Source organism: Ptychodera flava, chromosome 21 (assembly GCF_041260155.1).
Source record: "Ptychodera flava strain L36383 chromosome 21, AS_Pfla_20210202, whole genome shotgun sequence".
Taxonomy (NCBI): Eukaryota; Metazoa; Hemichordata; class Enteropneusta; family Ptychoderidae; genus Ptychodera; species Ptychodera flava.
The window spans coordinates 28,601,596-28,616,151 of NC_091948.1; the positions used below are offsets into that span (position 1 = coordinate 28,601,596).

The 14,556-nt window shown below is 40.2% G+C and overlaps 1 protein-coding gene across 9 annotated transcripts in view; it reads left to right on the top strand.

The window, feature by feature from the left end:
• LOC139121920 (polycystin family receptor for egg jelly-like) overlaps positions 1–14,556 on the top strand; it is a 302,374-nt gene that overhangs the window by 229,197 nt on the left and 58,621 nt on the right. For all 9 annotated transcript variants that reach the window (XM_070687234.1, XM_070687236.1, XM_070687233.1 and 6 more), the window contains 3 exons: positions 482–1,186; positions 13,328–13,477; positions 14,150–14,342. In XM_070687234.1, coding sequence (XP_070543335.1) covers positions 482–1,186; positions 13,328–13,477; positions 14,150–14,342 — 1,048 coding nt within the window. The remainder of the gene's footprint in view (positions 1–481; positions 1,187–13,327; positions 13,478–14,149; positions 14,343–14,556) is intronic.

Sequence of the window (14,556 nt, forward strand, 5' to 3'; positions counted from 1 at the left end):
TTTTACCAAAAACGACAAAAATTGCCTTAAAAATACAAATATGCACATTTCACCACAATTTGAACAAATCTAACTGAAGTCACCTTAAGTAAACTGCATATCAAATTTCAAAGCAATAGGACAAGCGCTTTCAGAGAAGATTTTTTACCAAGAACAGCAAAAAATGCCCCAAAAATACAAATATGCAAATGTCACAACGATTTGAACAAACTTAAGTGAGGTCACCTCAAGTGAACTGCATATAAAATTTCAAAGCAATCGGATTTGCGGTTTCAGAGGAGAAGGCAATTGTTGACGACGACGGACACAGACGGACGCCGACGGAAAATCAACCTATTTGATAAGCTCTGCATCCCTGACAGCGGAGCTAAAAATCCATGTGGTTGCAATACTCAACTATCATTTGCCTTCAGGCTCTAAGCAATTTCTGTGTGTCTTAACAATCTTTTTATATGCATAATACATTATTTATATATTCCAGTAATACATGTCCTGAATACAGGACCCCAGAAACCAGGAGAAAACTTGACCTTCCTCATATTCACCATGGTTGTTCAACCTTTGACAGAATTCTGGATAGACTTTGGTGACAACAGTTCTCCCTTGCAATTTTTCTGGCCTGCCAGTAGCATGGATATCAGAAGCTATTTAACAAGAAGAAAGCAGATATCATTGAATTTGATGTCATTCAATACTGTTGTCATAAGGCACATTTACAATGAAACTGGCATATACACAGCAAATGTTACAGGAAGTACTTTAAATGCATTATCAGAAGTCAAGATCATGGATATATTCTGTCCTCCACCAGCTGTGAAAATCAAAGGTGGTGGCTATAACTTAACAACTGCTGTTAAATACAGAAAGTATGCACCTTTCATGTTATCTGCTCATCTAAAAACTGATTGCCAACACAAGAAAACCACAATTTATCAGTGGCAGGTTTACACAGTTTCCAATGAAGATTCAACATCGATGGAAGCATATGATCTCCAAGTCACAAAGACATTCAAGGACATTCAAATTCCTGGATTTTCCCTGGACTATGGATGGTACATGTTTAAATTTACAGTTTGGATTATTGACACAAATGACAGAAATTCATCGAACTCTGACATTGTTTGGCTTGAAATTATCAAATCTGAACCAATACCCAGGATCAGTGGTGGGTCATTCAGAAGTACAGGTGAGTCAAACAGTTCAGTAATTTGTAATGTGTGCCAAAATATGGTTTTATCCTGGAAATCCCAGAATCCCTTACAATTTCAAGTAATTAATTGAGATCTGAAGAGTGCAGAATCGGCTAGCCCTAAAATTAAAAGATTGACAATTTGTAAATTGGCTTTGAACTGGTCAAATATTGAAGCACCTGTTATTTAGTGTAAGCCAATCATGTTTATGAACCAAACTTTAATTGACATGTGTAATGACCATAATATGGTAAATATGAGAAATGTGCACAAATGATGAAGCAAAAACACCTGTTAATGTTGATAATAATAATTTTAATGAAGTTATAAACTTACAGCAATAATGTCCAAGATTGAAGTAAAAAAAGTTAATGATGAAAAATGTTCATAATATATTGTCCAACTACCAGCCACATTAAATCTTGCAAAAAAAGAGTATAGGCATAAAGCTATGTGTATTTATGCCGCATTTCATGTTTATTATTTTGCATAATTATATAAATATCATTACACAACATGCATATGGGACAAATTATAAAATAACAAATGCATATTGGATACACTGCCATTATTGCAAGTTTTAATGAATTTGGTAAAAAAAGAAGTGCATGATCCAGACATAGTTTATTTGTTACTAAGTTCTGATGAAATTTGAAGCTTTTCAGAAATTGATCAAAACATGAAATAGAACAAAGTAGCAGCCAAATTGAATTGTAAACAAATTTACATGCATATGTGCACAAAGTACCCTTCTTAGCCTTGTTCAAAATTGGTTAACATTTGGTGAAGCCTTGGGAGTTACGGCTACCTATATGCAGTCTGCATTGTCAGACAAAGCCAAATCTATCAGGGGTGTCCCCTCCCTTCATCATACCAAACTACATCAGCAAGGCCTACAGTTAATTAACATTGGTAGAAATTAAGATAGAGTTGACTTTTAAGTGTTTCAAATCTCAGATCCCACTGAGCTGAGATCTCTGGGGGGCTCTCTGAGAGATATTTCCTCAGAGCTAAGAGTACGCAGCACTTAGTTTTAAAAACCTCTGATATGGACCCCAACTTACCTTTGTGGTAAAATAATTGTAAAAGTAAGCATAAAGGGAATTAATATCAAAACTACATTTCAAGTTGAAGGGGAGATGTACTGTAAATGCTGGTCTTGTTTAGTGGCCTCGAGTGAGGAAGTGGAGGAAATTGGGAAACAGATCCACCCAGGTCGTATTTGTACTTGTTTGACCAAAATTTTGTAAGGAAAAATGTCAAGTGTTTAAAGTGCAAACTATAAATGCACTAAGTTAATGCTGAATGATATATGACACAGAGACATTAAGTAATGCCGTCAAAAGGTCTGGGGTCCGACGAATCTAGGTATGACAAGCAGGGGTCTTAGCCTCGGTCTCCCTCATGATGAAACCCTGCTTTCGGGTAGCATCATGAGGTGATAGCGTGTTACCTGAGTATACCTGCCGAACGCAGAAGCCCCACAAGCAGCGTCATGGCTACCAAGACCCCATGATGGGAGACATGTCTGATTCGACTCCCTCATGGTGTAGGCACTGGTGCTCGAGTGGGACACGTGTGCTCTTGTCAGCAAATCCCCCTACACTCTAAAATTGGAAGCCAAACAAAACCAAAGAATAAAACAGAAATGGGTGATTATGGCTTTGCTATAATCATTGTTAACGTCTGGAGGGACACGGGGAGAAGGGTCTAGACCTTGCTAAGTATGGGTCACCATGCACCACTACTTCTACTGCTTGCTGGATGCACTGGAGACGTAACCTTATCTACCAACCGCCTTCAAATCGTTATCTATACAACTTGCGTCACCCTTGCCACGTCATTATCCATGCGCATATCAGTATGATCAAAGCCACAGATCGTCCATTTCAACTTCTGCCACGCTCAAGTTCACACCACAAAATTCACCATGCCAAAACCGAAGAAAAGCAGGGGCCACGCACAGGCGGCCACCCTTACATCGGCGAGGGCGAAGAGACGCCCAGCGCACCTCGGCAAATACCTAGTACCCCAGTCAGTACCGACGGAAACCACACCAACCAACCCTGCCAGCGGCGTGCCGACAACCGCCACAGCGGCAGCTGATCCAGGTATGTCAGACCACGTCGCCAACTAATAGAAACCGGCATCGCAAGTGCCGTTGATTCAATCCGACGGGAACTACGGCAGCCAACTACCAACACTACAACACCGGCGCCTATCCCGACGCCCAACCTGCAAGTCCAGCCAACTGATACAGTCGTTGGTGCACTATCACCTGCTTCACTCATCGCCGCCGGGCCGACGACGCTCGCCGCTCCGTCCAGCTCGGTGCTTACTCAAGCCCCAAGCCCAACCAAGTAATCATCTCGCTAATCGTAATGGATATCAACTCGCCATTACAGCTGCCCCACCCGACTCGACCACCAGTGGTGGCGCTGCGCACATCACCCTACCGATGGCGGCGCACCTCATAACAACAACCTGGACAATATGGCTGCGCCCTGCGCTCAACCCGCCCAGCCGAGCCAGCCGGTCACAATGCACCGCCATGGCGCCCACCACCTAGCGCCGGGCCAACGGGCAAATCCTCTGCAGCAATACCCTCAGCCGACATGCTACTGCCATACGTCGATCAATCAACACTCAACGCCTTGGCTAACCTCGGTATGTTCATCGAATTTGGTGACTTACACCCGGATGCCCTAGCTCCCAACTCAACCCAGGCTACCAAGACACAAGTAGCTTTTGATCCAGACAACCGTGGCGTAGCCATGTTCACAACCGAGGTGAAGCGGGAAACTATCGACGACTTTGACACCTGGTTTCAGAGTGCTTCCTCGTCTTTTTCTTATATCGAACATTCTACTTCCCACATTTGGCGATCCCCATGACCACCTACCTTCGTTTCATCGCCTCCAAAGCTGCCGCCTACAAGCCGGAGGCCTGGCCGACATCAGCTCCAGTGAAAACCAAACACCGCGCTACACCCGCAACGCCAGTCAGCAACGATCAACCCGGATACCGTCTCCACCGCAATAACAAACGAACTGCACCTGGCCCACACAATTGGCCCACTCGCCGTGACACCTCTGCCATGGGATGGCAAGAGAATGGAAAGAGATGTACCCAATATTAGTCGCCTGTTCAATTTGGGGACACGGCTTCCGCGGTGGTGCTGCCACAACCACCGCCGAAGCCGGCTTACCAGGCTGGCTCATAAAGACACTGGGCAGATGGAGGAGTGACGCGTACCAGATCTACATCACGACACCATAGGAGACCCTCGACGTAGCCGGGAGCCGCTAGAGGGCGTTCAGGTAGAGACATTTCGTTCACTTCGTGTCTCAACTTTTGCTCTGTTTTTTGTGTTTATATGGAACCTTTTCCATAACAGTCTTTACGACTGTTTACTTAAAGTATTCTGCTATCACTGCCAGTGTTTTTTGGAAATGGGAGTGCACATAGAAGTGTGGAGAGCGAGAATCGGTACCTTCAACCAGCCACCGAGTGGGACAGGTGTCCGCCATCATGGCGCCAACGGCAACGCTGTGTGCTTGGCTATTCGACTTGTGCTGATAATCATGTTACTGTTAGCCGGTGACATCGAGAGTAATCCGGGACCCAATTCAAGTAACCAACAACAAGCAGAAAAAAGAAGGACAAGACAAACAAGACTTTTGAATCAACTACACCAGCAGAAAAAGACGAATTTGAACTTGCAGATGTTATGAGAGAGTTACGTAACGTAAAATGTGACCTCGGTAGAAAAATGGACAAACTGGCAACCGACTTGAACAGAAAGATTGATAATATCGCTGAAGATCTACAAGACGTAAAAGAAGAACTCCATGAAGCTCGAGAAGAAACTGCCCGGCTGTCAGAGGAGAATAAAAACCTCAACGACCAAGTCAGCGAGCTAACAAATGAATTGGACGACATAAAGGGGCGACTAAAACGAGAAAATCTTCTTTTTAAAGGCATAGCCCAGGAAGAGAACGAGACATGGGAACAATCCGAAACCAAAGTGAGATCATTCATAACTGATAATCTTGAATTGACGGCAGCACGATACAGTTTGACCGGGTACATCGTCTCTCGGGTGCGCGTTCACGACCGCAGCCAATTATCGCAAAGTTCGCTAACTTCAAGCAACGCACTCAAGTTTATCAAGCAGCTAAGATTTTGAAAGACACCGATTACAAGATTACGGAAGATTTTACCCAAAGAGTCAGAGACATTCGGCGAAAACTTGGTCACCACCTAGCAGCAGCAAGAGCTCAGGGTAAGAGAGCGTTTCTATCATAAGATAAACTGAAAATAGACGGTATCTTGTATGTCTATGATAGCGCGAGAGACAATATCCGTCCATTATCCGATAGAATAGTGAACCGCGATCGCAGATAGGAGGAAGGCCAAGGTCAAAGAGAGAAGAATTGCAATAATGAAACATGTATCATTTCTCCACATTGTGATCACATAAGTGAGCATTACTTGCATTGCACTTTTTGGAATGTCCATGGATTAGTGTCAAAACTGAGTGATTTTGATTTTGTCATGTACCTTCAACAATTTGATTTAATCTATCTGGTAGAAACATGGATTTCAGAAGATTCAAGCATAGTTATTCCTGGCTTTAAATCATTCAAAAAACCAGGTTTTAAAAAATCAAAGTATGGAAGACACCCTGGGGGTATAGTCGTTTTTTACAGGGCATCACTAGACTTTAAGGTGAAGTTTATTTGCAGCAAGTCTAATGATATTGTCTGGGTGTTTATGTACAATGAAAATTCTGTACAAGTTCCAGTATATATATTTTCTGTTGTGTACATTCCACCCGAAAATGTTGAAAGTGATGATTCGGGGAGCACCTTTGATATTTTAAGCCATGAGTTAGCACAGTTTTTTGTACAATTTCCCTCTGCACAATATTACATTTGTGGCGATTTTAATGCCCGCACAGCGAACGAACCGGATTTTACAAATGATGATGTATCCAGATATGTATGGCCAGATAGTGTTGTTTTGAACGATTTTGACATGGATGTACCAATCCGTGAAAACAAAGATAATGTGTGTAATAATTTTGGCAAGAAACTTCTTGACTTCTGTAAAACCACTAACATGCGTATTGTTAATGGTAGGTTGTGTAAGCAGAACGGAAGTGGGGATTTTACATTTGTAAGTGGCTCAGGATCCAGTGTAATAGATTATCTGTTAAGCTTTCCGTGTAATTTTTCCAATATTGTACAATTTCAAGTTGATGTCAGAGTTGAGTCAGACCATCAACCCCTTTTGTTTGATGTTGTAACCAATTTTTCAGGGCCAGATATTGTACAAAAATGTTCGTGATAGTACCGGTGATGACACTGACAACCCGAACACAGTTACAAGCTTTGTCAAATATATTTGGGATAAGGAAAAGTCTGAGCAATTTTTTCATACTGGGATTCCACTCAAGCTAGAGCACAGATAGACAATTTTGAGTTACATGTGTCGAATTTTAATATTGATGAGGCCGCTAGCTGCCTTTTGAAGATGTTGCAATCTGCGGCCAATGATATGAAACATACTCGTAACTGTGCTCCTAGACAAAATGACTTTGCAACGGGCTCTAGGAATTCATGGTATGACAATGAGTGTAAGAATTTTAAACATACTTTAAATGCTTGTGTAAATAGATACAGAAATAATAGATCAATATGTAATTTAGAAGAATTGAAAAAATGTAAGCGTGAGTACCGAGAGTTTGTCGCATACAAGAAACACAGTCACAAGAGTTATAATCTTCAAAAAATAGTTGATGCGGCCAAACAAACGGACTCAAGGTATTTTTGGTCATTGGTGAAGGGGAAGCCAACTCCACCTTCTTGTAAAATAATAACTGATGACTGGTTGGATTATTTTAAATCCCTTTTAAATACACCAGGTCTAGTAAATGATAGTTTTGTTAATTTTTATGACGAAATTAAGGGTTTTGTTGACAACGTGGAGTTGGGAGAAGAAAGCGGTTATAATAACCTAGATATTTTGAATTCTGCAATCACTTTGGATGAAATCGACATGTGTATTAATAAGCTTAAAATAGGCAAAGCCTCGGGTATCGATGGTGTTAGTTCAGAATTTTACAGAAATTGTCCACTTGTCATGAAAGAAATGATGTGTAAACTTTTCAATGTTGTCTTTGAAGCAGGAATTTTCCCATCTCAATGGGCGCAAGGTGTCATTGTTCCTATTTACAAAAAAGGAGACAGAAACTCTGCAAGTAATTATAGAGGTATTACCTTGTTACCAATAATGGGGAAGATTTTTTGTAATATTCTTGATATAAGATTGCATAAATGGATAGAAGAAAACTCTCCAATCGTTGAAGAACAAGCGGGTTTTAGAAAATCATACTGTACTTCTGATAATCTATTTATTCTTTACACAATTATTTCAAAATACTTAGCAAATAAAAAGGGCAGAGTGTATGTAGCTTTCATTGACTTCGAGAAAGCTTTCGATAGAATTGACCATTACTGTATGTTTTACAAACTACTTAAATCTGGTGTAAACGGTAAAATGTACAAAATTATCTTCTCGATGTATCAAAATGTCAAATCCTGTGTACGAACACCGAATTGTATTACTGATTATTTACCTGTAGTTATGGTGTCCAGCAAGGTTCAGTGCTTTCACCTATTTTGTTTTCTATGTTTGTAAATGACATTGGGGAAGCACTACAAAGTACACATTTTTCTGGAGTCGATATTGGTGTTTTGAAAATTATTTATTTACTTTTTGCAGACGACCTTACCTTGACTAGTAGTTCTAAAATTGGTCTACAACGTTTATTCAACAAATGTATGATTACTGTAGTAAGTGGAAACTGTCAGTTAATATTGATAAAACTAAAGTTATTGTATTTAGGAGGGGTGGGAGCCTGAAGAATTATGAGAAGTGGTTTTATGACGGGAAAAGGGTGGCAGTTACTTCTTTTCAAAGTTATTTGGGCATCGTTTTATCCTGGACTGGCCAATGGTTCCAAGCTCAGAAATGCTTGAGTGACCAGGCCAACAGGGCGCTTTTCAGCTTGAAAAGTTGTTTGTGTAAGTTTGGAACCCTTCAACCAACACTAGCTCTAAAAATTTTCGATAGTAAAATCTTGCCAATCCTCCTCTATGGCTCTGAAATCTGGGGCTTTCATCCTGCTAAAGATACGGAAAGGGTTCACAATAGTATGCTGCGCTATATACTTAGTTTGTATACAAATACTTCAGTTGCTGCCATTAGAGGGGAATTGGGTCGAATGTCGTTGAGAGTACCAAGATTTTGTAAGATTATCAAATATTGGTTAAGAATTGTAAATATGGATAAAAATAGACTCATTTACAAATGTTACGATTTTCAACTCAAGAATATTGGTGTAAAAAAATATAACTTTTGGGCAAATGATGTTAAGCATTTGCTCCAGAGCTATGGCTTTGGAGAAGTGTGGGAGCAGCAAGGAGTTGGGAACGAGACTGTTTTTTTGAAAACATTTAAACAGCGTTGTATAGATATAGATATACAGCTTTGGTCAGACGAAATGAATGCATCAAGAAAATTAGATACATATGCCACCTTTAAAAGAGACCTTACTTTAGAACCATATTTAACCTGTATTGACAAAGCTATCTTCAAAATTGCACTATGTAAATTTAGAACTTCTGCCCATAATTTGAAAATTGAATCCGGGCGCAAGAACAATATTCCAAGGGCATTAAGGATATGTGAATTATGTGAAGGAGACCACATTGAAGACGAGTTTCACTTTTTACTTGTCTGTCCAATGTATAACAATCTGAGACAGAAATACATTCCACAATATTACTTTAATCCACCTCTTGTACATAAGTTTAAGATACTTTTATCATCTCATAATACAACTACAATAAGGAAACTCAGTAGGTTTATTTTCTATGCAACAAAACTCAGAGATGACACTATTAATAATTAAGATAATATTTCTATTCGTTGCCTTGCTGTCATCTGTACATTTCTAGCGACCAGTTTATAATTTTTGCTTTTTGATTTGTACATTTTGGCCGGAGGCCATCAGTACTGAAATAAACTTATCTATCTAGTACCGAAGGTACTCGCAACTTGCCAACAATTTGACGTAGGACTCTGTTCTCGGTGGACAATACCAACGATGTAATGGCGCTACATGAACTATAGAGACATGAAACGTTAGGAACAATGAACCTATACTATGAGAAATCTCCCAATGACGCATGGTCACCACGGGGGGGGGGGGGGGGGGGGGGGGGGGGGGGCTGCTTTACTGCCGCACCGCAGTCATGCATGCCCGCGGTTTGGCCATAATTTGGGGGGTACTGTCATGGGTCTGCTGCGGGCGACTGGTAGCACGTTGCCCGATGCACGGGATAACCCGGTACCGCCATCCAGGCCGCTATGACGCCTCGTTGCCCCCGCCATGGCAGTACAGGCATAACCCCGGATTTCGGCCAAACACTTGTCTCCGTGTTGTTCCTTTGCGTTAATGGGTGATTATGGCTTTGCTATAATCATTGTTAACGTCTGGAGGGACACGGGGCCGGAGAAGGGTCTAGACCTTGCTAAGTATGGGTCACCATGCACCACTACTTCTACTGCTTGCTGGATGCACTGGAGACGTAACCTTATCTACCAACCGCCTTCAAATCGTTATCTATACAACTTGCGTCACCCTTGCCACGTCATTATCCATGCGCATATCAGTATGATCAAAGCCACAGATCGTCCATTTCAACTTCTGCCACGCTCAAGTTCACACCACAAAATTCCCACCCACCCTCCACTAGAAAAAAAAAAAAAACCTCGCTGCAGGCTAGCAGCTCACAATAAAAGATACTGTATGTCTCTATATCGCTAACTTTACATAATAAAGTTCCAGGGGGGTACTGTCGACATGGGTCTGCTGCGGGTGACTGGTAGCACGTTGCCCGATGCACGGTACCAATAACCCGGTACCGCCATCCAGGCCGCTATGACGCCTCGTTGCCCCCGCCATGGCAGTACAGGCATAACCCCGGATTTCGGCCAAACACTTGTCTCCGTGTCGTTCCTTTCCGTTAACTAGCAAAATACAAATGGTGAGTGCAGCAGGCAGTAGTGTCGAAATAGCCGAAATTAAAAAGAGGCTGCCTACTGCTTATGAGTATGAATGCCAAATGTCCGAAACATGAAAACAAAGCTGCTTCAAAATTGAAAGGTGTGGGTGGGAGGGCGAGAAAGCGTAGCGATGTGCACTGTGGCAACAAGCAGTGGTGGAATGAAATAGGAGGGTGAGTGAGCTGAACAGAGGTCAAGGCTGAGCGAAATATAAACAGAGATATATTAGGGAAGACAAAGGCATAAGCTGCAGGGGGGACGAGAACTAAAAGTCAGAGGTCATGAACACGAGGGGAAAGCATGAGTGGAAGCAGATAGAGGTGAAGGACACAAAGGGAAAGCGTGGAGTAAAGCAAAACTCAGGGAGAGGAGGAATGGAGAGGCTATTGTGCCTGGGAAGTGTGGAGGTCAGAGGTCAAGGCGTGAACAGACTACATTCAGAGATAAGGAGGCAGGTGCCACAAAGGAGAGAAAAATAAAAGTCAGACGTCAAGAATATGAGAGGAGTGAGTGTGTAGGAAAAGTAAAAGGTTGATAGGGACAGAGCAAAGCAGATAGGCAGGCGTAGGAAAGGTAAAGGCACGGTCATCTTGGCATTAACTGATACCATAATCAGACACATAGGCACAATACATTTTCTTTGGTGTTTTTAATAGTGTTTAAGGCTTAAATTGAAAGTGAATTCAGAATGAATTTCTTCAAGGTTTCAACAAAGTCCTGTATGAATTTTCAAATAAGAAAAATCCAAAGATTATATTTCACTGTCATGTTTAGAAATATTGCAAACATATCATATGAGATTGAGTCTTATTAATGGGGAGTTAAGCTTTGAATCAAATGCTAATTAAAGGTTGCAAGGTGTGCTCTCAGGAGCCTGCAATCATTAGGAAAATGGATTACAAATATAAGATTAATTCCCTTATCTTACAACTTCAAAAGTCTATGATTTAGTAACTGCACTGATCAAAGTCATAAAAATGTTTTTAAAGCCCCAGTAGCTGGGAATATGTAATGAACCCATGTCAAAATATTCTCATTTTTCCAAGAGTTTTCTTTGAATAAGACCCATTAAAGACTGAAAATGTGTGTAACACTGTCATAAGTGTCAAAAGTGGCATGTAAATTCAAACGTCTTACCATCATTTTAGATTTCCAGCCATTTTCAAAAACCAATCATGTGACAGAGAAAATAAAGATTACAACAACATACTGTCGGCCATGACAAGTACGGTAAATGTCATCATGCTTGTTTCTTGCTGCGAATCCGTAGCCTCTACCACTCGGGTAGGTTGGTCATTGGAGTGGTCTGGGTAAATATTGTCGAGGCCGGGTGATTGTACTCAAACATCCCCGGCCCCAGGCTCTCGCTAATTTGTTCAAAGTTGTGACTTGGCATCAATGAATGACTTTCCTTCAGGATGTCTATAAAATAACTTCAAACTATCATTGGATGATATTTTAAAAATAGAGCCCTCCCATATCCCTCGATATGATTGTCTTCTCTAAAACTTGCGCCATGATCGATTGGCCCTTTCCGAAATTTGTCTCAATTTTATACCACGTGGGGGGGAAGTTCATCAACAACAAGGTCTGTGAGTGGTTCACAAATTGCAACTTTCGTCTCACAAGATTGTCAATCAAACAGTGTGGCATCCCATTACGTTTTGTCGCGGCACTCCAGGGTGAAAAAGAATCCGCTGCACATCGAGTCAGAAAATCCTATCGAAAGTACTGAATCGTTTTTTTTTACTCACCAATCCGAATTTATTCTACCTTCTTTTCTACACTGAACTAATTTTAATCAACTAACCACATTAGCCTGCAGCGAAGTTATCATACATTTTACACTTTACCAATTATTTGTGATGACAAAATGCAGAAAAAAATGAAATATTCGATGCCTAAATGATTACTGATGGCATCGGTGACATGGGGCCTTTGTTTGTGTACCGTCTATTTACTGTCTGTTCTGTGCTGTTTTGTGTCTATGTTTACAACTATTGTCTTACAAATTTTGACCTAGTGTTATTGGATTATGGATTGGTATATGATTGTGATTATTTTATTACATTTTTCAATCTGCAGCATCAATGACTGATTGCCAATCTGAGACTCAAACTCCAACAAAAATAGTTCCGGGTCAAAATTGGTAAATACTCATTAACATAAAGGAATGGCATAATGTTTTTGGTATTGCACTGCAGTCCAAATACCTGTAGTACGAGCGGGCTTCGATGCAAGTAAACTGTGGTACATATGTAAAGTAATTTTTCGCTCAGACAAGTTTATAGACCGCGTCTGAGGTCATGACCTTTATCCAACCCAAGAGACGTACGAGGCACACTCAGCATGCTCAGTAATAACTGGCAACAATTTCAAAAAAGTGATTTGGAGACGAATATGTGCTTGAAGACGTAGGTATTTAGTTAATATCACTTGGAATTTTGTGTCCCAATTGACCACATGCAAACTTAGAATTAATGATATTAAGCTGAAGTTCAGATCCCAAGGAAAATTTATAACCTAGTAGACAGAGCTGGACTCATTGAACAATCTTCAAAAATTAGCACAATCAAATGGAATACAAAAGAAATTCAAAGAAAAATTGAGTATAATGATACTAAACAGTAGGACGTAATCTCAATTCGGTATTGAATTACTAACTATTCCAAGGCAAAGCACTTCAGCAATTTTGGATCTGACGCTTCACTTCTCAATCGTTTTGGTAGCGCAGAAGCTCTTACGCAACATAATCGAGAACTATTTCACTCAGCAGGGTTTTGCGAAGCATCTTGTTTAACTTGTTAAAATATGTAGTCATGGTCCAAATCAGGCAGCAGTGATACGGACATGTCCCTCTGTCAGCACATTTACACGAACCAATTAATGTTGGTTTGAAAATAAAATCATGAAAAAAAAATCATGTAGTTCGCAGCTATTGGGGCTTTTACATGCTTATAATAAGTTTATAACAAAAGCTGAATAATTTGCATTTTCAGGGTGGGATTCAACATTACAGTTTGATGCATCTGACTCAGAGGACCCTGATTTTGAAGACCCACACTCTGGTTTATCTTTCCAATGGTTGTGCAGGCAGCAAAGTGAAGCTTTTCCAGAAGTTGCGAATCCTACAATGACTCCACGTTCAGGTAAAATGAATAGCACTGTAATAAAAATTAATGTAACAAACTTATGTGAAAACACTGTCAATAACTACTGGTATAATATGTCTTCACATAGACTCCAATGTGAAAGGTCACTAAGATTGTGTCTTTGACAAACATGTTTCAGGCAAATAACTGAACCTTAGATTCGGTTGAACAGTACTGACTCAATTATTTACTGACTTTGAGAAAAGGAAATTATATATTTGCAAAAATGAAATTTAGATCTTTTAAACAATAACACTAGGGCTACTGATATTCAGTTTACACCTCAATAATGCCCACTGTGTTACACTTATGAGTTCCCTGACATTTGTACAGAAATTCCATGTATGGCCCAAACTTTGCAGGGGCCATGAATCAAAAACCAAATATTACCACCCTTCCAATGGTTTCTTTCAGTCTGTTACAGTTTGAATTTTAAAGAGGTTTGCAGACTTGAACTTTTTGTCACTCAAATGAGTAAATTAATACAGATTTGAATTCTTGTTTCCAAAGTCAGACTTTTCTAAAAATACATGAAAAATTCAGATGACAGTTGCAGTAACTTAATTTCTATGACATTACAAATAAAATCCTACGTATTTGTGACAGGCATTCAATTAATGTAATTATTGTTAATTTTTCACCACTTACTTTGTCTCAATCTTTTCTTAGGAGGGTGTTTTAATGATGGAATGTACCTTCATGATTATAAAAATAATATTATGTGGGAGTTGAATACAGCAACTCTTCAATCCAACACAATATATGTCGTCCGTCTGTTGTTGTCTAAGCCTGGAAAAGAAACAACCTTTATAGATCAGACTATCCATATACTTGACTACAAACCTCCAAATGTCCAACTCCGGTAAGTGTTATCTCCTCACACAGGTATTGGTAACAAAAGTAATGATTTGAATTTACTGACGAGAGTATTGAGAAATGCATTAAATATTTCTTCAACAGAAATCTGCTGAGACAGTAATTGAATGTTCCTGTCAGCTTGTTTTACAGTGAATCAACTTGAAGTGCCGTGCAGATCTAAGTGTACATTAAATTCTGTTTGTGAGTACGCCACAACA